General features: G+C 39.9%; 1 protein-coding gene across 1 annotated transcript in view; it reads right to left on the bottom strand.

Moving 5' to 3' along the window:
* The window catches only part of LOC144264396 (putative ATP-dependent RNA helicase DDX60), a 75,723-nt gene that overhangs the window by 39,162 nt on the left and 9,788 nt on the right, over positions 1-26,773 (bottom strand). The window contains exons 4-16 of the mRNA XM_077816159.1: positions 26,353-26,694; positions 24,815-24,928; positions 23,721-23,894; positions 22,324-22,482; positions 21,776-21,917; positions 17,087-17,242; positions 15,838-15,940; positions 13,635-13,750; positions 10,493-10,665; positions 4,430-4,682; positions 3,117-3,280; positions 2,186-2,338; positions 461-610 (exon numbers count right to left, since the gene is read on the bottom strand). Coding sequence (XP_077672285.1) covers positions 461-610; positions 2,186-2,338; positions 3,117-3,280; positions 4,430-4,682; positions 10,493-10,665; positions 13,635-13,750; positions 15,838-15,940; positions 17,087-17,242; positions 21,776-21,917; positions 22,324-22,482; positions 23,721-23,894; positions 24,815-24,928; positions 26,353-26,694 — 2,199 coding nt within the window. The remainder of the gene's footprint in view (positions 1-460; positions 611-2,185; positions 2,339-3,116; positions 3,281-4,429; positions 4,683-10,492; positions 10,666-13,634; positions 13,751-15,837; positions 15,941-17,086; positions 17,243-21,775; positions 21,918-22,323; positions 22,483-23,720; positions 23,895-24,814; positions 24,929-26,352; positions 26,695-26,773) is intronic.

Below are 26,773 nucleotides of genomic sequence, written 5' to 3' on the forward strand. Positions count from 1 at the left end.
TAAGACGATTTCTAACTATCTGGGATTAGGATAAAACCCTCATTAAAAAGATTATCCCACATTTGCCTATTATGGGGTTTCTTGCTTCTTTCTCTGAAGCATCTGGCACTACCGCTATCAGAGACTGGATATTTGACTAGATTGACCTTAGGTCCGATCCAGCAGGCAATTACTAGGTTCCTATGTTTTTTGATACCCTGATCAAATGCTACTTTCATCATTGACATAATATACACTTATTTAGTGCTTGCCACCTTCAAAGTGCTGTATGAACATTAACACAAACTAAATTCTGTATATCAGATGGGATATTTCTAAACATGTTTAATTAAAGTAGATATGTCTAATTAAAACAGACATATATAATCTAAACCAGTTTAAATAATCACTAAAATTGTTTTAATCGTATCGGGAAACACTATAGTCAACATACAAAATATGTAATTAGATATAGCCATACCTTTGTTGGTGAAACATATACAACTACTCCTTCATTGCTCTCTTTCAGAACTTTCTCCATGCAATAATATGAAGCATAGGTTTTCCCTGATGAAGTAGGAGCAACAATCACTGCAGACTCATTATTGTCTACAACATCAAGAAGCTCTCGCTGGAGATAAAACAAGTCATTTCTTTCAATACATTTCATTTTATATATATATAGATTCTAGATTGATATGCTTAATATCAATATTATAAAGTTCAAAACATTTTTCTCTGTTGCTGCAGTAGTGTTATATTTTTTCCATCACACTTTGATTTTTAATTGTAAACTATCTTTTTCTGTAATTTGGCCTGGAAAATTCATTTGGGCTTGAATTGTTGATGCAAGAAAGTTTTCAGTTCAAAAGGGAACTTTTCCAAAAAAAAAAGCAAAATATGAACCAATCAGTTCAGCAGTATATAATTTAAAAGCAAAAAAGTCACCATTTTCTCTAATGCAGTCATTGTTTCTTACGTCAGAAATGTTATACCAGTACTGCTTAACCACACAGCCCAGAGCTCTCCCCAACTCCCACTCCCCAGCATTTCATTATTCTTCTCCCCACCCTACCAATGACCTTTAGAAGTTGGCCAGGGTGGAGGTCAGAGGGAGGAAGTGGCAGCACTGGCAATCTCTTCCCCACTCCCAGCATATTTGCCAAGTTTTATGTTGCTCCTCAAGCAAGTGACATTTTTGCAGGTGTGAACATGAGAAAAGAGCAAGCTGTTTCTGATTCAGCCTTTCTCCCCCTTTCTACTGATAATATGGAGAGAGCTATGTTTGCTATGTTTGCTGAGGGAACAGGCGTTCCTTCAGAACATGCAGCAGCTTGGATCAACTGTTCTTTTCCTAGAGACAGGTGGATGGAGAAGAGCAACCAATTCAACAAGGATTTACCCATAGACTAGGAGCTTTCCCCTGACAAAAAATTGTTTCTCTGCAGTGTAAACCCAGAGATTTGACAAGTTTTCTTATCCTTGGGCCATTGGAAGCTTTGGGTGTACAAGGAATGTGGGATTGTTTCCCAGACAGTCCAATGAAATAGTTAAATGTAAAACCCCACTACAGTGTATTTGTTACAGATATTGTGTAAATAAGTAATAACACACTAAATGCACTGAAACTATTACTCTCCACCCTGTGTAAACAAAAAAAAGTTTGTACTTCACTGGTACATTTCTAATTGTCTTTCAATAAATAACTTAAAATTAAAACTCAGATTATGCATGAAAGTGAATCATATTACAATTATTACCACCCATGCACACAAAGTTCCAGAGGTATTCTTGATACTTAACAGACAGGTAAAAAATGATAGGTTGCTGCCCTGCAGAGTTTAGATTCTAAGGCCCTGATCTCGAATGGGGATCTGTGACTGCAGAGTCTTGTACCATGCAGTTTCATTGCCTTCCACAGGACATCACTGCATTGTCTTCTGGGACACCATATGGCCTTGGGAGTCAGTGTTAGAAGATCCCAATGCAGGACTGGGGCTTCAAGTAGCATAAGACAGAAAGTAGCATAAGACAGTAAACAACAGATAAAAGGGGGTAAATGAGAGGATAAATTACAACAGTGAGAGAAATGAAATATGTTTATTATCATGTATGACTCTCATTTATTGCTTTTTTAAATTTTGAAAGAAAACCTTGACAGAATCTCTAACAGCACTATTTAAAAATAGTTTACATGTAACATTACCTGCCATGTGTCTGGTATAAAATGCTGTACTCTGGGATCTGGATCTTTCCTCTCTTCTCTGAACAAGTAGCAGCCCATATATTGCAGCTGAAAACGAGCTGCTCCCATCTCAGTAGTATATTCAGTTATCTTCTCATTGTCACTTTCTATTATCTGCAAGGTCAAATTAAAATTCAAGACAGATTTAGAATTAGGGATAGAGTAATTGAAAATGGCATCTGGCTTTTGCATTGTAGAACATTATACAAGCTTTGAAAAAATAGTTTGATGTGTGCTGAGGAGGCGAGGTGACTTTCAGACACTTCCATACCGAAGACCATACAATGCTGGCTTGAGCAATGCATGAAATCATAAAAGTTAATGGGAATTCTACATGCAGATGTAGTGAGAATGGTGACCATAATTTTTTAATGGATCTGATAGTTATCAGCAAAGTCCATGTACTCTAAGGCAAGCTGAATATACATCTGCATTTGTCTGCTATGGAAAGATTTGATCCCACAAGTATTATTCAATGTTAAATTACAGACTGATGTAATACATGAAACAAGTATAAATGGCTGCAGTTATGTCTCCCTGAGCCTGCAGAAAGCCTAAAACAACAGCTCATACTGTATAAATAATTGCATATCAGCTACATTTTATGAAGGACTGAATAACTTGTATAAATGTTTGTTAAGATTCTATTTTATATCATTCTGTGAAGTTTAGAACCATCTTTTCTTGTTCTACAGTGTTACAATGCAACATTTGGATGATAAAAGTGGCAGTGTAAAGTAACACATTGGGAAGTTGGCTTCAATTTGGCCAGGTTCAGGCCCAATGGGTGTAAACTGTCAGGAAATGGGCACAAGTGCCAAAGTAATCTTTGTTGTACCACTTTAAATTTCATTGGTTAATTATATTCTGTAAAAATTAATATAAGAATTACCTGGCTAGACAAAGAGCATGCCAAATTCTCAAATCCAAGGTATTTCAGACATCTGGACAACTTTTGTACATGTGACTTCTTTAACAGTTCCTGGTGTTTTTCAAGAAGTATATGAATTCTCCTCATCACTTGGACAGCTATGCTTAAATCTCTCGATTTTTTGCCTAAAATAAATAAAGGAACCATTTGATATATAATCAAATCATCAGAAGCTATTTCAATCTACCCTTCAGGTTTTGGGACCAGACCCCACTCCTCCAACCATGTGTGCGGTGTTTTTTAAATTTTATTTTATTTTTAAAAGATCCCAGGAGAGGTGGCATGGCTCTTTCCCCATACTTGGACTATGTGATTGGACTATGTGCAGACGAAATGCTCTAGCTGCTCATACAGGCCAAACCTGCAAGGGGCCAGGGCGTAGGCCGTCTGGCCTAGTGGTCACTGCTGGGTTGGTGTCACCAAGTAAAGGATGGCCACAATGCACTAGTCTGCGAGCAGGTACCAGTGTAATTGCTACAGCTGGGCTCACTAGGCAAATGTCAGGGTCAGAGTCAAGCAAAGGTCAAAGACCAGAGGTCAGCAGTAGTTACCAGGCTGGAATCAGGAGGCAAGAGTCTAGGTCAGAGTCAAAGACCAGAGATCAGTACCAGGCTGAAGTCAGGGTAAGAGACTAGAGATTGGAAACACAAGGCAAGGTCTAGAGCCACAGCAAGTTACATGTCTGCTTGGTTGTTCAGACACCTTCCTAGGGCACCTTCTAGGATGAAATAGTAAGCATGGGCCAATCAGAGGGGTATAGGTTGCTATTGCTCTGGCCCCTTCAGGACGTACTTCCTGTGGCACCTAATCTCCATAATACTTTTTACCTGCAGCTTTACACATGCTCCTGATAGTGTTGTGGGGATGTTAACTGCCCCAGGCTCTACAGACCAGTCCAGTCACCTTCCATTGTACAACGCAGCTCAGTGAACAGTTTATGCATTCTTCTACATTTTGTACAGTGAAATCAAGATTTTATGTTTGTAATGTGTGCCTACTGTTTGGTGATATAAGAAAACAGTTACAATATAGTTTAAGTGGGTAATTTAAATCTGACTCATGGCATCCCTAATTTACCAATAGTGGGCTAAATTCTGGCCAGCAATTGAAAAGAGGCTTAATTCTTCCCATACTTCAAAATTAGCATTACTATGTGCCTTTATTCTAGCTGTGAAAGTCTAATGAAAGCTTTGGAGGTGGTGGGGGTTGGGGGCTGGGACTGGGGATGCAGGATGCAGAATGATTGTGGCCCAAAATGAATTCAGAAAACATACCTTGGCTTCTGCAGTGTTCCTTCCAAACTTCTAAACAAACATTCAGTCCTGCCATTTCTGCTGTGAATTTCACAGAATTACTTTGACATGTCTTAAGGAAATTCTCCAGTCTATTTATTCCACAGGTAAAATTCTCTTTAATTTCACTTTCAGTTGACACAGATAAGGCACTCCATTGTTCCTGTTCTTTCTTCTCTTCTTTAGCTTCTAGTCGCTTCTGGTTTTCCTCTGCAATTATTTCTGCTTTACTTTTCTACAAAAAAATTAATAAAGATATACAGAACTAAACACCAATGTGTGCAAGCAATATGAAAAATTGCAATATGTAATATGTAAGCCTTGAGCCCAATCCTTGGAAGTAAATGGGAGTTTCGCCTGAATAATGACTGACTGCAAATTATAGGATTTTGCCCCATTTGTGTGTTTTGTTTTGCTTTGAATTTTGTTTAAAATAGTACTGAATTCTGTGCAGGTCATAATTTATTGGTAAATACTGGTACATGTTTTACAAAAAAAGGCTTATTCAACAAATCATACTAAAAGTATACGAAATAGTTCTTTAACTTTCTAATATCTAAAGAGCCACAGACATGAACAATGAAAAAGATGGTTTAAGTCACAACTTGAAGGCATTTATTTTAAGCCTGGAAAATGAAAATTCTAATTGTAGTTCCAGGTATTTCAGTAAATTGAAGACAATTAGGGACTAATCAAATGCCCACTGAAGTCAATGAAAAGACTCTTGGGGACTTCAATGGGCATTTGATCAGGCCCTAAAACTATACTCCACACTGAATGATACAAAATGGTAATGATATTTTAACTAAGAAATACAGTAATAATTATTATTGCTCAATCTTGCCCATTAACACTTTTTCATGTATCCTGTGAAATCAGAAACAGTGCACGTATTATTCTAGTCAGCAATTTAATATGGAATAGTGCTTGCAGGATCAAATCTTTCTTGATATATAAATTCAGACATTATTTGTCACAAATGCAGGGAAATCAAAATCAAAGATCTTTTAGATTTTGCATTGGTTAGGAATATTTTCTCAAAACAAACACAAACTAATGTCCTCTATTGCCATCCCTGTCACCCCAAATGTTAGTACTAGCCATGAGTGCAACTAAGACTTGAGACTTTAACCCACAAATTGTAGCTCAGAACCAAGAGTACAGTACCTGCCTGAGAGGAGGTACGCTAAGGGCTGCATTAAGGAGGCTGTGTTGGTGAGTATCTGAGTGTTTGTTTGTTGTGAGTATCTGAGTGTTTGTATCTGAGTGTTTGTTGTGAGGACAGTTTGACCGTGTGCTTGATTGGTTGTTTGAAAAGGGCGGGAACTGGGAGTGCTTTGTTCCAGGTGAGCCTTAAGTGGGCCTGACTGTATAAAATGCCAGTCAGCTGCGAACCAGCTGAGCAGCTAACAGAAGGAGTTTGCCTGGGAGTTCGCCCGGGGAGAGCCCACTGAGGCTTACATCTTGCCGGCTTCTCTGAGTAATTACTACAAATCCTGAGGAAGCTCGTAGAAGGAAGGTAATATGGATGGGGGGTGTTCACCTGTTGTGACCTGCACTGGATGTGCTATGTTTGTCTTTCTTCCACAGGACAGAAGCAACTTTGTCTGTACAAAGTGCAAGCTGGTCTCCATATTGGAAGAGAAGGTTCAAGGTCTGGAGCAACAGGTATCGACCTTGCATTGCATAAGAGAAACTGAAGATTTCCTGGACAGACGTCAGGATATGCTTCTACGGGCACAAGGTTCTGAAGATTCAGAGCAGGCTGCACATCGGGGACAGGAGGACAGTGAAGAAATTTGGCATCATGTGACCTCCAGAAGAAAAAAGGGGAACGTCCATGTACCAGCAACGCATATACAGGTAAGTAACCATTTTCATGTTCTCTCCACAGGTACTAATGCGGAGAGTGGACCAAATGATACGTCTGAGGGAAGGGAGCAGAAGGAGACTCCGCCGATTGGAAGGCATGAGATGCACTGTCCTAGGGTTGGGGGTTCCACGACCACCGCTCCCAAGAGAAGGAGGCGGGTGGTGGTGATCAGGGACTCTCTCCTCAGGGGGACTGAGTCATCTATCTGTCACCCCGACCAGGAAAACGGAGAAGTCTGCTGCTTGCCAGGAGCTAAGATTTGCGATGTGACAGAGAGACTGCCGAGACTCATCAAGCCCTCGGATCGCTACCCCTTCCTGCTTCTCCACGTGGGCACCAATGATACTGCCAAGAATGACCTTGAGTGGATCACTGCAGACTATGTGGCTCTGGGAAGAAGGATAAAGGAGTTTGAGGCGCAAGTGGTGTTCTCGTCCATCCTCTCCGTGGAAGGAAAAGGCCTGGGTAGAGACCGTCGAATCGTGGAAGTCAACGAATGGCTACGCAGGTGGTGTCGGAGAGAAGGCTTTGGATTCTTTGACCATGGGATGGTGTTCCAAGAAGGAGGAGTGCTAGGCAGAGACAGGCTCCACCTAACCAAGAGAGAGAAGAGCATCTTCACAAGTAGGCTGGCTAACCTAGTGAACTAGGTTCACCGGGGGAAGGAGACCAAAGCCCTGAGGTAAGTGGGGAAGTGGGATACCAGGAGGAAGCACCAGCAGGAGCGCGTGAGAGGGGAGGGTTCCTGCCTTATACTGAGAAAGAGGGCCAATCAGCAGGTTATCTCAAGTGCCTATACACAAATGCACGAAGCCTGGGAAACAAGCAGGGAGAACTGGAAGTCCTGGCAAAGTCAAGGAATTATGATGTGATTGGAATAACAGAGACTTGGTGGGATAACTCACATGACTGGAGTACTGTCATGGATGGATATAAGCTGTTCAGGAAGGACAGAAAAAGTGGGGGAGTTGCACTGTATGTAAGAGAGCAGTATGATTGCTCAGAGCTCAAGTATGAAACTGCAGAAAAACCTGAGAGTCTCTGGATTAAGTTTAGAAGTGAGAGCAACAAGGGTGATGTCGTGGTGGGAGTCTACTATAGACCACCAGACCAGGGGGATGAGGTGGACGAGACTTTCTTCCGGCAACTCGCAGAAGTTACTAGATCGCATGCCCTGGTTCTCATGGGAGACTTCAAACACCCTGATATCTTCTGGGAGAGCAATACAGTGGTGCACAGACAATCCAGGAAGTTTTTGGAAAATGTAGGTGACAATTTCCTGGTGCAAGTGCTGGAGGAACCAACTAGGGGCAGAGCTCTTCTTGACCTGCTGCTCACAAACCGGGAAGAATTAGTAGGGGAAGCAAAAGTGGATGGGAACCTGGGAGGCAGTGACCATGAGATGGTTGAGTTCAGGATCCTGACAAAAGGAAGAAACAAAAGCAGCAGAATACGGACCCTGGACTTCAGAAAAGCAGACTTTGACTCCCTCAGGGAACTAATGGGCAAGATGCCCTGGGAGAATAACATGAGGGGGAAAGGAGTCCAGGAGAACTGGCTGTATTTTAAAGAATCCTTATTGAGGTTACAGGGACAAACCATCCCGATGTGTAGAAAGAATAGTAAATATGGCAGGCGACCAGCTTGGCTTAACAGTGAAATCCTTGCTGATCTTAAATACAAAAAGGAAGCTTACAAGAAGTGGAAGATTGGACAAATGACCAGGGATGAGTATAAAAATATTGCTCGGGCATGCAGGAGTGAAATCAGGAAGGCCAAATCACACCTGGAGTTGCAGCTAGCAAGAGATGTTAAGAGTAACAAGAAAGGTTTCTTCATGTATGTTAGCAACAAGAAGAAAGTCAAGGAAAGTGTGGGCCCCTTACTGAATGAGGGAGGCAATCTAGTGGAAAAAGCTAATGTACTCAAGGCTTTTTTTGCCTCTCTCTTCACAAACAAGGTCAGCTCCCAGACTGCTGCACTGGGCAGCATAGCATGGGGAGAGGTGACCAGCCCTCTGTGGAGAAAGAAGTGGTTCGGGACTATTTAGAAAAGCTGGACGTGCACAAGTCAATGGGGCCAGATGCGTTGCATTCGAGAGTGCTAAAGGAGTTGGCGGATGTGATTGCAAAGCCACTGGCCATTATCTTTGAAAACTCATGGCGATCCGGGGAAGTCCCGGACGACTGGAAAAAGGCTAATGTAGTGCCCATCTTTAAAAAACGGAAGAAGGAGGATCCTGGGAACTACAGGCCAGTCAGCCTCACCTCAGTCCCTGGAAAGATCATGGAGCAGGTCCTCAAGGAATCAATTCTGAAGCACTTAGAGGAGAGGAAAGTGATCAGGAACAGTCAGCATGGATTCACCAAGGGCAAGTCATGCCTGACTAATCTAATTGCCTTCTATGATGAGATAACTGGCTCTGTGGATGAAGGGAAAGCAGAGGACGTGTTGTTTCTTGACTTTAGCAAAGCTTTTGACACTGTCTCCCACAGTATTCTTGCCAGCAAGTTAAAGAAGTATGGGCTGGATGAATGGACTATAAGGTGGATAGAAAGCTGGCTAGATTGTCAGGCTCAACGGGTAGTGATCAATGGCTCCATGTCTAGTTGGCAGCTGGTATCAAGTGGAGCACCCCAAGGGTCGGTCCTCGGGCCGGTTTTGTTCAATATCTTCATAAACAATATGGAGGATGGTGTGGATTGCACCCTCAGCAAGTTTGCAGATGACACTAAACTGGGAGGAGAGGTAGATACACTGGAGGGTAGGGATAGGATACAGAGGGACCTAGACAAATTGGAGGATTGGGCCAAAAGAAATCTGAGGTTCAACAAGGACAAGTGCAGAGTCCTGCACTTAGGACGGAAGAATCCCATGCACCGCTACAGACTAGGGACCGAATAGCTAGGCAGCAGTTCTGCAGAAAAGGAGGTAGGGGTTACAGTGGACGAGAAGCTGGATATGAGTCAACAGTGTGCCCTTGTTGCCAAGAAGGCCAATGGCATTTTGGGATGTATAAGTAGGGGCACTGCCAGCAAATCGAGGGACGTGATCGTTCCCTCTATTCGACACTGGTGAGGCATCATCTGGAGTACTGTGTCCAGTTTTGGGCCCCACACTACAAGAAGGATGTGGAAAAATTGGAAAGAGTCCAGCGGAGGGCAACAAATGATTAGGGGACTGGAACACATGAGTTATGAGGAGAGGCTGAGGGAACTGGGGATGTTTAGTCTACGGAAGAGAAGAATGAGGGGAGATTTGATAGCTGCTTTCAACTACCTGAAAGGGGGTTCCAAAGAGGATGGCTCTAGACTGTTCCCAGTGGTAGCAGATGACAGAACAAGGAGTAATGGTCTCAAGTTGCAGTGGGGGAGATTTAGGTTGGATATTAGGAAAAACTTTTTCACTAGGAAGGTGGTGAAACACTGGAATGCGTTACCTAGGGAGGTGGTGGAATCTCCTTTCTTAGAAGTTTTTAAGGACAGGCTTGACAAAGCCCTGGCTGGGATGATTTAGTTGGGGATCGGTCCTGCTTTGAGCAGGGGGTTGGACTAGATGACCTCCTGAGGTCCCTTCCAACCCTGATATTCTATGATTCTATTCAACTGTACTGTATTGACATTAATTTGATCCACAAACACTGACATAAAAGATGTCATACACATGTATTTTTCAAATTTGGAATATTCATATGAGCCACCTGCATCTTCCGTGTGATTGTTTCAATCTTTTTAATGGCTATTTTGATATAGTTTTCAAGCAGCATATTTAAACAAACCTCAAAAACCTCATTCAATTTTTAAACTGATTATTTCTGAAAAGGTTTTGTAAAAAGCCAACCCTACCTTAAATTTATTTTTTGTTTCCTACCCAATCACATATTAATTGTATAGGTCTCCAAAATTAAAGCTTTCTGTTATTTTACTGCTCCAGCTCCAAACACAGGTACTTGTTTATATTTCTGTACAGGGATAAAAATGGGTTTACACTAATTACCAATTAAATCTAGGGTGCAAGGATGAATTTATTCTTTCAATAAAAATTACTAATGTTTGACAAATGAAAAATCCCAGGTAAGTATTCTTGACTAAAGCAACTACACCAGAAGGAAAAATCTTAGCTTTTACAGCAGAAAGCATAGGTATGCTATGGAACAACTTGAATATGCTTACATGTAATTTTTTTGTCTTTGTGACAGCAGCCTTAGTGCTTGTGGGAACCAAGGGCACATCCACCTGGGTTACAATTGTCTTTGAAATGTTGCCTTCCAACGATCTTCCATAAAGTCGATAATAAGACTGTAACTTTTGTATGCCCCTTCTTTCTTTTGGACCTTTGGACTTTGCTACAGCAAACAAAGAACATTATTTTTGACTTATAAGGTAATTGGTGGAATTCCAATGTGTTAGTTTTTTGGCAAGAGATGAAAGCTCCAAATTTAGGCCTTGGATAAAATTTTCAAAAGTGCCCTAAGGCCAGAATTTGAAAGGTATATAGACATTTAGCTCTCTTTAACCCCTTTTCAAAATCTGACCCTAGCTGACATAAGAATTTAAGTCCCAGTTTCAAAACTGATTTAGGTACTTAAGGCCAGATTCACAAAGGTACTTAGGCACTTATGCCCAACATTTAGGCATTTTCAAAACTATGCTCAACTGCTGCCTATATCCCCGCAGAAGGGCATGTGTAAAGCCACCTAAGTCCTGAATGCTCCCTCACAGCTAGTGAGCTTCTCAGAACCCTACTGCAAACCAAAATCCTGGCAACCATGAAGCAGAATTCTCAAACTAGGTTAGGGTACATATATTTCACAAGCACATCTACAGCTCAGGGCCAGCACAAAAGACAGCATACTTGTGTATTTCCAAAATACTCCCATGGGATGTGGGAGATCCAAGTTTGAATCCCCACTCTGCTTGATCTGGAGCAGGACTATAGTCTCCAACATCCCAGCTGAGTGCCCTAGTCACTGGGCTATTGGTATTCTGAGGACACACACCATCCATCTATTGTTTGTGCTGGGCCTGCACCTGTAGGCATGCTGGCAAGAGAGTCATTCTCTCACCTAGTTTGAGAATCCTGCTTCAGAGCCACTGGGGCTTTGGCTTGCATTTAGGCTTTGAGCTGCTCATTTACTATGGGGTGGCATCAAGACTTAGGCAGCTTTGCATGTGCCCACCTATGGAAACTAGGTTCCATGAAGACTTAGGTCTCTACACAGCAGTTGAACAACTGTGGCTGGTCTAAGTCAGCTGATTCAGACTTGCAGACCTCATATTACACGGCTGTGGAATTGTGGTATAGATATCTGGGATCAGACTGGAGCCCAAGCTCTGAGACTCTGTAGATGAGGATGGTCCCAGAGCCCATGCTCCAGCCCAAGCATCTACACTGCAGTTTTACAGTCCCACAGCCTGAGCCCTGCAAGCCCAAGTCAGCTGGCCTTGACCAGCCGCATGTTTAACCGCTATGTAGACATACCCTATGGGGTTAGGCAGCAGCAGGGTAGTAGTTTTGAGAATGTGAGTTGCACCAAAGTGTTAGACTAAAGAGGCATTTCGGTGTGAATCTGGACCTTAGACCTTGCAATGCTAAGTAAAGCAATGGATCTTTGAAAATCTAGGTATTAGGCACCTAAAGATGCAGATAGGTACCTACTGGGATTTTCAAAAACACCTGGATGCCAGCACATAACCTTCAAAGGAAATCCCATTTGGTCCCTTTTTGCCACTTTAGGTGCCTAAATACTTTTTAAAATCTGGCTCAAAGCTATTATACTCCCAGTAATAAGTCATATACCACCATGAATCATTTCATATTGACCCTTACATAAATGTTCAAACTACAGTAGTAAAGACCTCTCATTAAGACTAGCAGTGTTAAACAGTTTACACAAAGTTTACATTACAATAAATAATAATGAGAAGGTGTTACTTAAGCAAGGATAGAAAGATGGTTAAAACAACCTAATAGTAAAACTTCATAGCAGCTGAGAGATCTTGTCATGAGAGGGATGTGGTAGTTTCTTTTGAAGTTATAGTCACCAGTGCTTCTCAAGTGGCTGAACTTCAAGGAGCAATGCCACATATCTTCTCTACACCATATATCATAGAGATTCAGAGAAGTCTTTAAAGTTGGTCATTTTTTTAGAAAGCTGAATTAGAAACCATTTTTGTGCTACTAATTCAATTACTTAACTTAAAAGTAAAAGTATAAAGCAGCTTATCTATCTGCAACATACAGCAACTGGGCTGGAGTGGAAAAAAATGACTAATGTAATGGATTGTGGAGTTCCACCAGGAATGAAGCTCTTAAAGAAGAACATCCAACATCAATTATAATATGGCTTGAGACACTTATTGGTCAAAGGCATTTTCTGTTCTAGTTTATTCTGTTCCATTCACATTCTTATCTTATGCCCATTGCCATGGCATCTGAGCATCTGGCCACTTAGTGTCATATTCATGTTTAATCCCTACAAAACACAATCACTAGACATATATACATAGCAGGTGTACATATCCATTATAAGTAAATAGTAAAGTGATACCAGAGATGAATCTGATGCATTGAGTTTACACTAGTTATTTTATAAATGAATAACTATCTGTTAATAATCACACAGAAGTCCTGTAAAACGCCTCATAAGATGTTTTATTCACTATATAATGCTCTGGCAGATGGTAATTTTTCAACAGAGCAAGAGTTTTGTATACAAGTGGCTGGTAGCCCCTCAAATGTATATTTAACTTGATAATACAAATGTGCAAATCTAAGATCAATGTGGAGTCCTGGTTTATTTTCTGGGTATGTGAAAACAGGAAAAATTGCCAGAAAATTAAAAAGTATACAAGTTATTTTGCTTTCTACTGCTATTTTCATAGGGTAAATCTAGCCATGGCCCCATTTGTGCAGTCATCTGAACTCTTATGCATATGAACTGAGTAGTTAAATACAGTTACCCAAACTGCAATTTTAAATACGAAATTGTATGTGTACATATATATTGCCTATGTGTAAAGTTCTGCACAAGTGACAAATTTTTGCACAAATTTTTGCAAAAGGGAGCCTCATGAAAATATGGCTTATAGCATTGATTGTATCATAAATCTTTGGTCTATTCAAGATAAATTAATGTAATCAGGCAAAATATATTTACTATAAAACTAATTATTGTAATAATACCCATTTGAAGTATATTTATATAATATGTGGAAAATTATCTGGAATGAAAGCAGTCTTTCCTCTAAAATGTGATAACCTTGACAACAGTAGAGTTTTATCCAACTAGACGAGTAGGTCTTATGTTTTTACCATCATTGGTGCACTTCGTTCTGTCATAATCATCACTGAGAGGTTTGCCTGAATGCCAATGCCGAAGTTCATCAAATTCTGTTTGTTTAATAAGTGAAGTAACTGCAGGATCATTGCTGAAAAATACACACAGTATATACAGTGATACTTATGTATTTTTAGTTTTCTGGCACATCCTATATAACAAGCCTTATACCCACTTCATTATAAACAAAATGTTTTGGCATTCGTTGTAATACCTAATACTGACTAGAAGAGTATGTCATACCAAAGAGATCTTTTTTTCACTTGTATATTCTTAATTTTTCTGTGGCAGGCACCTGATTCCTCATGACTTCATTTTGCTCTTGTGGCTTCCTGTCCTCCCTACTTAACTCTTTATGGATTAGTGAAGAATCATATTGCATAAGTCACAGAACTAATCTTTAATAGTGCACATCTGTATTGTCTGACTTCGTATTTGATACTTAGTTTAGTGCAAATCCACACTTCTTGGCCACAGAAACAACAAAGTTCCATGCATAATTTTGTCAAAGCAGGATTTGGGAGTCAGTACAGGAGGGGTACATCCTTTGTGTGTGTCATAAAAATAAAGGGAAGGGTAAACCCCTTTGAAATCCCTCCTGGCCAGGGGAAAGCTCCTCTCACCTGTAAAGGGTTAAGAAGCTAAAGGTAACCTCGCTGGCACCTGACCAAAATGACCAATGAGGAGACAATATACTTTCAAAAGCTGGGAGGAGGGAGAGAAACAAAGGGTCTGTGTCTCTGTCTATATGCTGGTTTCTGCCAGGGATAGACCAGGAATGGAGTCTTAGAACTTTTAGTAAGTAATCTAGCTAGGTATGTGTTAGATTATGATTTCTTTAAATGGCTGAGAAAAGAATTGTGCTGAATAGAATAACTATTTCTGTCTGTATATCTTTTTTGTAACTTAAGGTTTTGCCTAGAGGGGTTCTCTATGTTTTTGAATCTAATTACCCTGTAAGATATCTACCATCCTGATTTTACAGGGGGGATTTCTTTATTTCTATTTACTTCTATTTTTATTAAAAGACTTCTTGTAAGAAACTGAATGCTTTTTCATTGTTCTCAGATCCAAGGGTTTGGGTCTGTGGTCACCTATGCAAATTGGTGAGGCTTTTTATCCAACATTTCCCAGGAAAGGGGGGGTGCAAGTGTTGGGAGGATTGTTCATTGTTCTTAAGATCCAAGGGTTTGGGTCTGTAGTCACCTAGGCAAATTGGTGAGGCTTTTTACCAAACCTTGTCCAGGAAGTGGGGTGCAAGGTTTTGGGAAGTATTTTGCGGGGAAAGACGCGTCCAAACAGCTCTTCCCCAGTAACCAGTATTAGTTTGGTGGTGGTAGCGGCCAGTCCAAGGACAATGGGTGGAATACTTTGTACCTTGGGGAAGTTTTGACCTAAGCTGGTAAAGATAAGCTTAGGAGGTTTTTCATGCAGGTCCCCACATCTGTACCCTAGAGTTCAGAGTGGGGGAGGAACCTTGACAGTGTGTCACAGAACACAACTCTGTGAGGACTCCCTGTATGGGAATACAAAGCAGGTGTTTGAGCAGAGCAGGGGAACACTGAGAAAGGGACAAATGAAGAGAATCTACTGCCACAAAGATTCTCCACTCACAGCAGGGGTTCATTGAGGGTTTAAACGGCTACTACCCCCACCCCTCCAGGTAGCTTTCATGGAGCAACTCTGAAGCCATTTATGGGCCTGAGTGGAGGGAAAGGTTTTCTCCTCAGCATCCCAATACAGAGCCTGTTACTAGGGTTAAATCCTGTTATCCATAAAACCTACAAATCTATAGTTACTTAATTTTTATTCAGGTAACGCTCTCATTTGAATCAATTTGCATTCTGTGATTGGCTTCTATGGGATCAGTATCTGGCCCTTCAAGTACACATTGTATGGTAAAAGCAGCTATTTGAAACTGTAGAGCAAGCATTATCAGAGACTGTAAGGCTAATCAACAACTGGATAAAGAATACAACATGGAGTCAGGATTTAGAATCTGAGTCATCCTTACTCTGCACCTAATGTTAATATTTACACCAGTTCAAAGTGGATGTAAAATACTACCTACTGCACAAGTGTAAATAATGACATAAGATGCAGGGCAGTAAAGAATCAGCTCATAGCATCTCATTTAATTAAAAAAGAAAAACCCGGACAAATGTAAAAAGAATGTACCTGCTTAAAATAGGTAAATCTGCCAAAACAGCTCCAGCATAATCTTCAACAAGGTCAGATTTCACTGGGATGAGCCCTATACTGGGAATTTCTTCCTTAGATTCTTTGCAGGGTTAATGAAAACGTGATAAATACTGGTTAACTAAAACATACACTCTTACGTTACCTTCTGCAATTCCAAAGAGCAAAAAGTATATACAACATCCTGCTAATTTTTGTCAAGTGTATGTTATAAATCAAATGGTAACAAGAAATACAAGTTAAGTAATAATCAGTGATGTTAAAGGAGAATTTGTAATATCATGGTATACATTGAATATAAATTATGAGTCTGATTGTAAATGGCCTCTATGTTGATTCACAAGAGATGTGGGGAACACAAGAGACTTCCTTTTATATTACAAAAGGTCTTCTGGAGAGCGCTGCGGTGTTTTAACAAAACATTTGAAAAGCTTAACTGAAGTTACCCTCAAGTATGGAAAGAATAAATGCCTGATAACGATAGACAGGAAAGTCACAGACCTTGCAGCTCAGTCCAGAGGCAGGGGATAAATGGTCCTTAAGCCAACTTTGCATCCTTCTGATTCTGAGCTGCTATATGGCTCCCAGTGTAATTAGACAGCCCAGAGGGCATGTTTAGGTTGCAGCATCCTCCCAGGACTGCCTTATGGGCTGCAGTGCTGCCTGGAATCTCCACAGCACTGTATGCTATAGACTACCCCTGCCATACCTGTCCCTGCTCCAGCTCTGCCCCCAGCACACCCCACATGCCAGGGCTTTTGAGGAAGTCCTCGATAGACAGCCTTCTTGCTATCTACCACAATGCCTGCACATTGAGACAATTTGTCCCTGGACTGAAACAGGGCTTTTAGATTATCATTTTATTTACTCTGTTTTAGCTCTTTTGCCAGCACGAAGAGCCTGGTTTAGGGCTGAGAATCAAACCAACAGGGTGCCATCCTGGCCCCAGTAAAGTCAATAGCAAAATTCTTATTGACTTCAATGGGGCCAGGATTTCATGCACAGGGCCTAATCAGACTCCTTTTGGCATCAAATGGGAGTTTTGTCACTGATTTCAATAAAGTCATAAATTATTAGAAGACCCATAAAGACCCATAAAGTCATAAATTATTAGAAGGGAAAGAATTAAAAAGCTCATAACTGTATAGCACTTTGACTTTGTAAAACATTTTATAACTGTCAATTATTATTATACTTATACCAGTCATTTTTATACAGTTGTTAGTACCTTTAAATAACATTTGTTTCTGTTCAAGAAACAGTTGTGAGGTGGTTCTCACGGGGAAAGCATCTCCAAAATCACAGCTGGCAGCTAATTTTGTTACAGTATTCCACAGATACTGGTATTCATTCTTCATTTTTTTGCCCAATTCCAAATTTAACCCTATGAAGAAAAAAAAATGAGATTTTACAATGAAAGTTTTCTGGAAAAGGGACTGCCTCTTTATCTGTGTTTATACAGCATCCACAACAATAGGGCACAGTTCTGACAGTGTCCTTTGGGTATTACAACAGGGCAGAAAAAAACAGGTGCATTCACAATTGTTAGTAGCCATGGATGTATCTAAATATGGTCAGGAAAATATATTGGGGAGTATACAAATAGCAATTTTAGGCCTCAATCCTGCAACTGAAGCCCATGGGGCCCTGCACAGAGATGAGGGTTCTCCCACAAGAAAGCTCATTGCAGGATCTGGGCTTTAGAAAATTCCCTTTATTCCCCAAAGAATAATGGATGGTGTTATAAATGCCAACTATTGTTATATGCCCAAATTATACTTTCGTGAAAGTTCCTTAAAGATTGTTTGGATTAGATATATGCAGGAGAACTGAACCTTTAGACTGGATTCATTTTACTGCATAAATTGCTTTCATGTGCCCATTACCCTTCCCACAGAGAAACCTTTGGAAGAGGGTATCAGGGGAGCAGGAAAACTCTGGAAGAAGTTCCTGCTACAAAGTTTCATCCTCAACCTGTTGTGTTGCCAGCTCTCACAATTTTATTGTTAGTCTCCTGATATCAGATGGTTTTCTTAAAGCCCAAGCTCCCATATTCATGTGATTTCATGACATCTCAATTTCATTTTTTAAAATTTCTAGCCCTCATCGTTAATCTTATGTCATGAGATCTTTAATGTCTATATAGAGCAGAGAGAACCCCAGTTTTTAAAATTTTATTTGAAACAGAAGAATTAAAAATAAAACTTCCTGGGATTTTAACCTGAAACTCCAGTGACTCAAGGATCAGAACCTGCTCCCTATTCTGGTTTCTTTGAGTTACTCTGACAAAATAAAACAGGTGAGAAAGCTGGCCAAATCAAAAAGGAATCCCCCAACATCTGTTGGGAAAATAACATGGCACGGCACAGATTACCCAACTAGTTCTTGGAATGTATGGAGATATTTTTTTAGTTCAGAAGGTGGAGCAAGCTACTAAGGGAGAGGCTGTTCTAGATTTATTTTGACAAATAGGGAGGAACTAGCTGAGAATTTGAAAGTGGAAGGCAGCTTAGGTGAGGGCGTTCATGAAATGGTAGAGTTCATGATTCTAAGGAATGGTAGGAGGTAAAACAGCACAATAAAGATAATGGATTTCAACAAGGCAGACTTTAGCAAACTCAGGAAGCTGGTATGTAAGATCCCATGAGAATCAAGTCTAAGGGGAAAAAAGTTCAAGAAAGTTGGCAGTTTTTCAAAGAGACATCATTAAGGGCAGAAGAGCAAACTATCCCACTGCATAGGAAAGATAGAAAGTATGGCAAGAGACCACCTTGGCTTAAGTGACAGATCTTCAGTTACCTGAAACTCAAAAAAGAGTCCAACAAAAAGTGAAACTGGGTCAAATTAGAAAGGATGACTATAAACAAACACAAAAGGATGTAGCAACAAAATTAGAAAAGCCAAGGCACAAAGCAAGATTAAACTAACTAGAGATATAAAGCATAACAAGAAAGCATTCTACAAATACGTTAGAAGCATGAGGAAGACCAAGGACAGGGTAAGCCCATTACTCAGTGGGAAGGAGGGGAACAATAACAGAAAATGTGGAAATGGCAGAAGTGCCAAATTACTTTTATGTTTCAGTTTTCACTAAAAAGGTTAGTAGAGATTGGATGTATAACATTGTGAATGCCAGTGAAACTGAGGTAGGATCAGAGGCTAAAATAGGGAAAGAACAAGTTAAAAATTATTTAGACAAGTTAGATGTCTTCAAGTCACCAGGGCCAGATGAAATACATCCTAGAATACTCAAGGAGTTGACAGAGGAGATATCTGAGCCATTAGTGATTATGTCTGAAAAGTCATGGAAGATGGGAGAGATTCCAGAGGACTGTAAAAGGGCAAATACAGTGCCCATCTATAAACAGGGAAATAAGGACAACCTGGGGTATTATAGACCAGTCAGCATAACTGAAGCTGAAAGATAATGGAGCAAATAATTAAGCAATCAATTTTCAAACACGTAGAAGATAATAAAGGTGATAAGTAACAGTCAGCATGGATTTGTCAAGAACAAATCATGTCAAACCAACCTGATAGCTTTCTTTAACAGAGTAACAAGTCTCGTGGATGGGGGAAAGCAATAGATCTGGTATATCTTGACTTTAGTAAGGATTTTGATAGTATCTCGCATGATCTTCTCATAAACAAACTAGGGAAATACAAACTGGAAGGAGCTACTATAAGGTGGGTACATAACTGGTTGGAAAACCATTCCCAGAGAATAGTTATGAGTGGTTCACAGCCAAGATGGAAGGGCATATTAAGTGGAGTATTGCAGGGATCAGTTCTGGGCCTGGTTCTGTTCGATAGATTCATGAATGGTTTAGATAATGGCATAGAGAGTACACTTATGAAGTTTATGGACAATACCAAGCTGGGAGGGGTTACAAGTGCTTTGGAGGATAGGATTAACATTCAAAATGATCTGGACAAACTGGAGAAATGGTATGAAGTAAACAGGATGAAATTCAATAAGGACAAATGCAAAGTACTTCACTTAAGAAGGAACAATCAGTTGCACACATACAAAATGGGAAATGAGTGCCTAGGAAAGAGTACTGCAGAAAGGGATCTGGGGTCATAGTGGATCACAAGCTAAATATGAGTCAACAGTGTAACACTGTTGCAAAAAAAGAAAACATTATTCTGGGATGTATTAGCAGGAGTGTTGTAAGCAAGACAATTGCTGTAAGTAAGTAAATTGCTGTAAGTAAGTAAAAAAGTTCCAGCTTGCAGAGATTTCACCACTCAAGAAAGAGATCTTGGGGTCATTGTGGATAGTTCTCTGAAAACAGCCACTCAATGTGCAGCAGTAGTCAAAAAAGCGAACAGAATGCTGGGAATAATTAGGAAAGGGATAGATAATAGGACAGAAAATACCAGGTTGCCTCCACATAAATCCATGGTATGCCCACATCTTGAATACTGTGTGCAAATGTGGTTGCCCTATCTCAAAAAAGATATATTGGAATTGGAAAAGGTTCAGAAAAGGGAAACAAAAATTATTAGGGGTATGAAACGGCTTCCATATGAGGAGAGATTAATAAGACTGGGACTTTTCAGCTTGGAAAAGAGATGGCGAAGGGGAGATATGATTGAGGTCTATAAAATCATGACTGGTGTAGAAAAAGTTGATAAGGAAGTGTTGTTTACTACTTCTCATAACATAAGAACTAGGGGTCACCAAATGAAATTCATAGGCAGCAGGTTTAAAACAAATAAAAGGAAGGATTTCTTCACACAGCACAGAGCCAATCTGTGGAACTCATTGCCAGAGGATGTTGTGAAGGCCAAGACCATAACAGGGTTCAAAACAGAACTAGATAAATTCATGGAGGACAGGTCCATCAATGGCTATTAGCCAGGATGGGCAAGAATGGTGTCCCTAGCTTCCGTTTGCCGGAAGCTGGGAATGAGCGACAGGGGATGGATCACTTAATGATTACCTGTTCTGTTCATTCCCTCCGGGACACCTGGCACTAGCCACTGTCGGAAGACAGGATACTGGGCTAGATGGATCTTTGGTCTGACCCAGTAGGGCCATTCTTATGTTAAGTAATTCTTCCACTCTACTCCACACTGATTAGGCCTCAGCTGGAGTATTGTGTCCAGTTCTGGGCACCACATTTCAGGAAAGATGTGGACAAATTGGAGAAAGTCCAGAGAAGCACAACAAAAATGATTAAATGTCTAGAAAACATTATCTATGGGGGAAGATTGAAAAAAATGGGTTTTAGTTTGGAGAAGCAAAGACTGAGAGGGGACATAACAGTTTTCAAGTACATAAAAGGTTGCTACAAGGAACAGGGAGAAAAATTGTTCTTAACCTCCGAGGATGGCCAAGAAGCAATGGGCTTAAATTGTAGCAAGGGTGGTGTAGGTTGGACACTAGGAAGAACTGCCTAACTCTCTGGGTAGTTAAGCACTGGATTAAATCTCCATCACTGGAGATTTTTAAGAGCAGGTTAGACAAACACCTGTCAGGGATGATCTAGATAATACTTAGTCCTGCCATGAATGCAGGGGACTGGGCTAGATGACCTCTTGAGGTCACTTCCAGTCTTACGATTCTGTGAACATAAGACAATCCTCAAGTGGCACAGAGTCCTCATAGTCTAACCTATACCACCTCCCCTCCTTGCTTTTGCATATGCATATTGGCATGGGTGTGACCACGGAAAGTGGGTCTGAACAGATTCTTGTTAAGTGACAGGAATTATGCATCTAATTCTCTGGACTCAGTACTGAAAATTCTTTTTCTACTATTCCACGCAATAACTTTATTAACATATATATATATATATATATATATATACACATATATACTCATTAGCTAATACTTTTGCTTTTCATTTATAAACTTAATAAAATTAGATATTAAAAAAGCAAATTATTCAAGAGCAAAGATAAATACCTGAGCAGTATTCTATTTCATAGTAATGTGAAAGATTCTTTAACAGTGAATTGTCCCTTAAATCAGGCAGGTGAGTTAAATCCAATTGCCAGTCACTTTCATCATTTAGTTGCTTCAGAACAAAATAGTCACAATGTTGTTGCTATTAAAAAAAATGCAGTTAATTCTTACATAGCACTTTTTAGCTGCAGAGATCAAAGCATTTTACAAAAGAAGGTATGATGATCCCATTTTTACAGACTGGTAAAATAAAGCAGTGAGAGGTGATGTGACTTGTCCAAGGTCACACAGCAAGTCAGTGGCAGAGCTTGAATATAAACTCAGTCTTGTACTCCTAGCCTACCTACTGGACCACTCTGCTTCAACAGCAAGCTGTTCAAACTCCACTTGCTTTTAAAAGATCTAAAGACCTTCCAGGCTGCCACTGTACTATGTACAATAAATCTGTATGGTTTCGCCAGGGGGCTAGAGTACCATACCAAGAAAAGGAAAACAGAGGCATTTGCTGCACCCAGCGTCGGTGGGAGGCAAGGCCCTGGTATACCTACCATGATTATAAATGGTAAAACTTGCTTAGTCCAGCAGGAATTAATGATCCTAATCCGAGCTCGTTGCAAAAGAGGCAAGTGGAGAAGAAAAACCACACTGAGGCACTGCATTCTACACAGATCTGTGGCTTCTTCCAGTGTTAATGCTTCACTTTTCTCCTGTTGGGACATAACCAATATACAGTTCACTATGTACCTCAATAATAAATATTAATTAGTGGTGAACATAATTCATATTAAAAATATAATTCAGTGATTTTTCACTTTGTCAGTGCAGCAAAAAACTGTTACTGTTTTACGATTTGCGCGTTACAGTCACTTTTGGCTATCCTTAGTTCATCACATGCCTTTTATTGTAGCATTAGATAACTGAGGATCAGATACCACTTCCATTATAAATCCAAGAGGAAAGTAATGTGACCGTTGAAGATCATATAGAATTTAGTAAACCAATTACCAATCTGCCTGGATAAAAATTACATTCTTTTAAGATGAGAAGCTAATATTTAAATAGAGTCCTTTGTTTTGTTTTTTTCTTTGTAAACCCTATTAATTAATTTTGAGATAGTTATCACAGTTACTTTTTCAATATGTTCCTACAACCTACCATATGTGCTACTCTACATGTATACTGTTACACTGCTTCCATACTAGACTGATTAAAACATAAGACCTTTAGCATAATTAGATATTAAAAAAAAGATATTGATGAAGGGTTACATATGGCAAGTAAGAAATTGAGACTTTTTCCCTGAACAAAAAACTATGAAAAATTATATTCTTCTACAGTGGTTATTATACTGCTGTGTATGAGGAACGAGAAAAAAGAGTAACTGGCAAGATTGCCTCCTATGGTAAAACTTCTCAGGAAAGAGGCCATGGGACCCGGTTCCAAACCCCATGGATTCCTTAAGTAGGTGGCTTAAGTAGGTGTCATAATGCCCTGTTCCTTCATACCAACTATGGCCCAGAGTAGCTCCATCCCCACCTATAGTGCAACTCCACTGGAGCACCACTGCCAGGGACTCTTTCTGGCTATGGCTGCCCACCTTTAAGTGGGGTTCTGCTTAAGTGGTGATCTCATCCACAGAGAAGACTCTGTAGAAACAATAATACAGCCCCAAGCCACATCATTTTTTCCTAGTTAGAGAGGCTGGTAGTAGGATGAAGTTCACCCCTTGCTCCACCCACTCTTCTGCCAATCCACTCAGTCAACGTTCCCTTTCCGTGCAGTTCTCTGGACCAGCAGATACACAGAGGAAGCAAGACATGATGCTGCAGAAGCCACTGGGACCCTCTTCAGCATGGGATCTTGGGGGACAATCCTCTCCAACATTACCAAAATACTTATGTTAAGAGAATGAACAGGGTGATGAGAAGTTATAAAGAAATCTCACCTTCTGACTGAAATTTTTTGTTAGTTGTTCCTTTGTTTCCTCAGAGACTTTTGCATTTTCTAACATGTTACTGTACATTTTTAATCCCACTGTACATGTAAGAACACAAACTATACGTCTAATGTCGGATCCTTCTGGCCACAGATGCTTCAGCAGCAAAATAGTCTGACATACCTACAATCACAAGATGTTAATATTATTATTTTTATAATGAAAAGATTATAAAGGAGACATATACATTTATCTTAATATAACTCTATCAATGAAGAAAAGCAGTGCATCAAGATATACCGAAGGGAAAAAAAAGTTAGTTAAAATAGTTTCATTTTCTGCTCCTGGGATAGTGCGTTATTAAACTTAGTTTTTTAAAAGCAATTCTACTACAATCCAAAGCCCACTAAATATTTCTATTGACTTCAAGAGACTTTCAATAAGGCCACATGTGCAAAAAGCCAGTAGTTTTGGGGGTGAACATCAGCTTATGGAGCTGGTCTGGCTCCCACTGAAGTCAATGGGAGTTTTGCTATTGTCTTCAATAGGACTAAAAGAAGTTCAATGGTATAGCAGGCATATTTAATACTTAAAAAACTGAATGAGGAAACTAGTCATAAAAATGCACCCTCAAACTCTTGGATTTGGTGGTCTTCATCTCAGCTAGTGCTGCCAATTGATTTCTGACAGGGTAATTTATACTCGGCGTGGCAGAGGGTTTGTAATTGTTTAAAATTATTGTTTACGCTCATGAAGGAAGATTTACTGTGTCTCTGTATAGTAACCTAAAATCAATATATCGGATTAATATTTGTCTATTATTTTGAATAGGAAAGCACAGTATAAGTGCTAAATATTATTATTATGAAATATCCCTGTAAGCAATCTCTCTTCCAAAAAATATCCTTTGTTGTGAACAGTTTAGTACACAGTGAGGCCCCTGGAATTCCAGAGGAATCCATGAGATTTGGGAGTGGGTCCCATGGCCTCTTCCACAAAACCATTATCTGACTTCTACTGCACAACTGTCAGATTGTTGCATGAACACACTTTTTGTTACTGAGTTGTGTAACCAGAAAAAAATAGTAAAATAGTTAAGTTACCTCTTCTTGTATGTTTCTCAAACTCATCTTTAAATTATACAGATAGGCTGTATCCTGGGTTTTTTGTAAGTGTTTGACTGTGGTTTCACAAGTATGTTGCAGATCCTTTTCATGCTAAATGAGAATAAAAATATACAAGTCAAAGTTATACATTAAAGTCAAAGGGAAATCAATTTTAAGTGCCTAAGTCCCATTTTCAAAAGTCACTTAGGCACTTTTGAAAAATGGGACTTAGGCAACTAAGTTACTTAGGTGCTTTTGAAAAATTTACCCAAAGTTTATTAACCTCAAATACCGGTGGAACATGAGTTTATATGGCCATTCTGCTTAGGCCTGCAACTAACATCACTTGTAAAGAAACTTCCTTTGTCACAACAGGGTAAAAACCACATGCCGAAGACCTAAACTCGAGTGGTATGAGTTACTATATATGTTAAACAAAAGCAGGGCCTGATGCACACCCACTGAAGTAAATGGAAAGGCTCCTATTAAGGTCAAAGGGCTTTGGATCAAGCCCTAAATGAACAGTACAGGAAAAGAGACACGCTGCTCACAAATTCCTGAGGCTGCCTAATAAGCTGTATTTCAACAAGTGCTTGGGACATCCAGGCCATTAGGAACTTAAGAGTGACAACGAATATGATCTACAGTCCATCATATAAGCTTTCTTCGAGGACAAATTCATGGCAAATAGGCACAAGGGAACCAGAACTGTTTCTGTTTAAAATTAATTAATTAATTAAAGCTGAGGACTGGGAGTCAGGAAATCTGTAATCTACTCTGGCCCATCACTAACCTACTATGTAAACTTGGGCTAGTACATTAGCCACTTTATAACCTGAGTTTACCCCCTCTGTAAAATGAGGATAACAACATAGGGCCTAATTCTACCATCCTTACCCACAGTGAGTACAACTTAGTATGGGAGCAGTCCCATGGATTTCAATCAGATCACCCACAGAGTACGGTACTATTCAGTGTAGGGAAAGAAGGATCAGACCATTTACTGTACAGTAATTAAGTGCCAAATCCTCAACCCAGCTTGATTAGCTGGGCTAGGTTACTGCAAACTGAAGGAACAAGTTGTGCCTCTCTCTCTCGTCCCCTCCCCACCCCTTATTCCCATGGCAAGAAGCACTGGAAGATCCACACAGCACTGAATCCTATAGCCTAGCATGTTGCTATGGAGAAGGGGTCTAGAATTTGCCCCAAATGAATTAATGTATGCAGAGGTCTTTAAGATCCTCAGATGAAAGGCATACAGACAAGCCAAATGTTATCACTGCATCATGATTTTAATGTATAAAAACCTGGTTTTCAAATTCAAAGATTCCAAGTTCAGAAGGGACCACTATGATAATCTAGTTTGACCTCCTGTAGTACTTCCCCAAATAATTCCTAAAACATCTATTTCAGAAGAACATTCAGCCTTGATTCAAAAATTGCCAATGAGATGTTATAATTGAAAATATAATTCTACATATAAATGGTACATTTTTCCTACTTAAAATCCATAAAGAAGATGTATTGCAATTTACCTGCTGAAAAAATGACCTGTGTTCGTATGCATTCTGGACATAATATCCATAAACTCTAAGAGCATCAGACTCCTGTCCTGAAGTGAGCACAACATTGATTTTCTTTGACAAGGTATGAGCAATGAATATATGTAAATAGTCTTCTTGTAGAGAGGTGAGTCCTAAATCAGAGATTATCACAAAATATGGATAACTTTCCTTGAGGAAAATCTGCCATTCTGGTGAGAAACAATTGGAAAACTCTGTATGAATGACAATGTCAGTGTTGCACTTCAGGTGTTGTATTAATGCAGTACGATGGAAAAGGAAAATAGGGTAACTGAAATACATCTGTTCCACATCCTGGGGAAAGTGAAAACAATTGAGAGATTATTATTTCACATTTATATTCCAATAGACCCTATTCAGAACTCTTTCAACT

Source organism: Eretmochelys imbricata, chromosome 4 (genome assembly GCF_965152235.1).
Source record: "Eretmochelys imbricata isolate rEreImb1 chromosome 4, rEreImb1.hap1, whole genome shotgun sequence".
Taxonomy (NCBI): domain Eukaryota; kingdom Metazoa; phylum Chordata; order Testudines; family Cheloniidae; genus Eretmochelys; species Eretmochelys imbricata.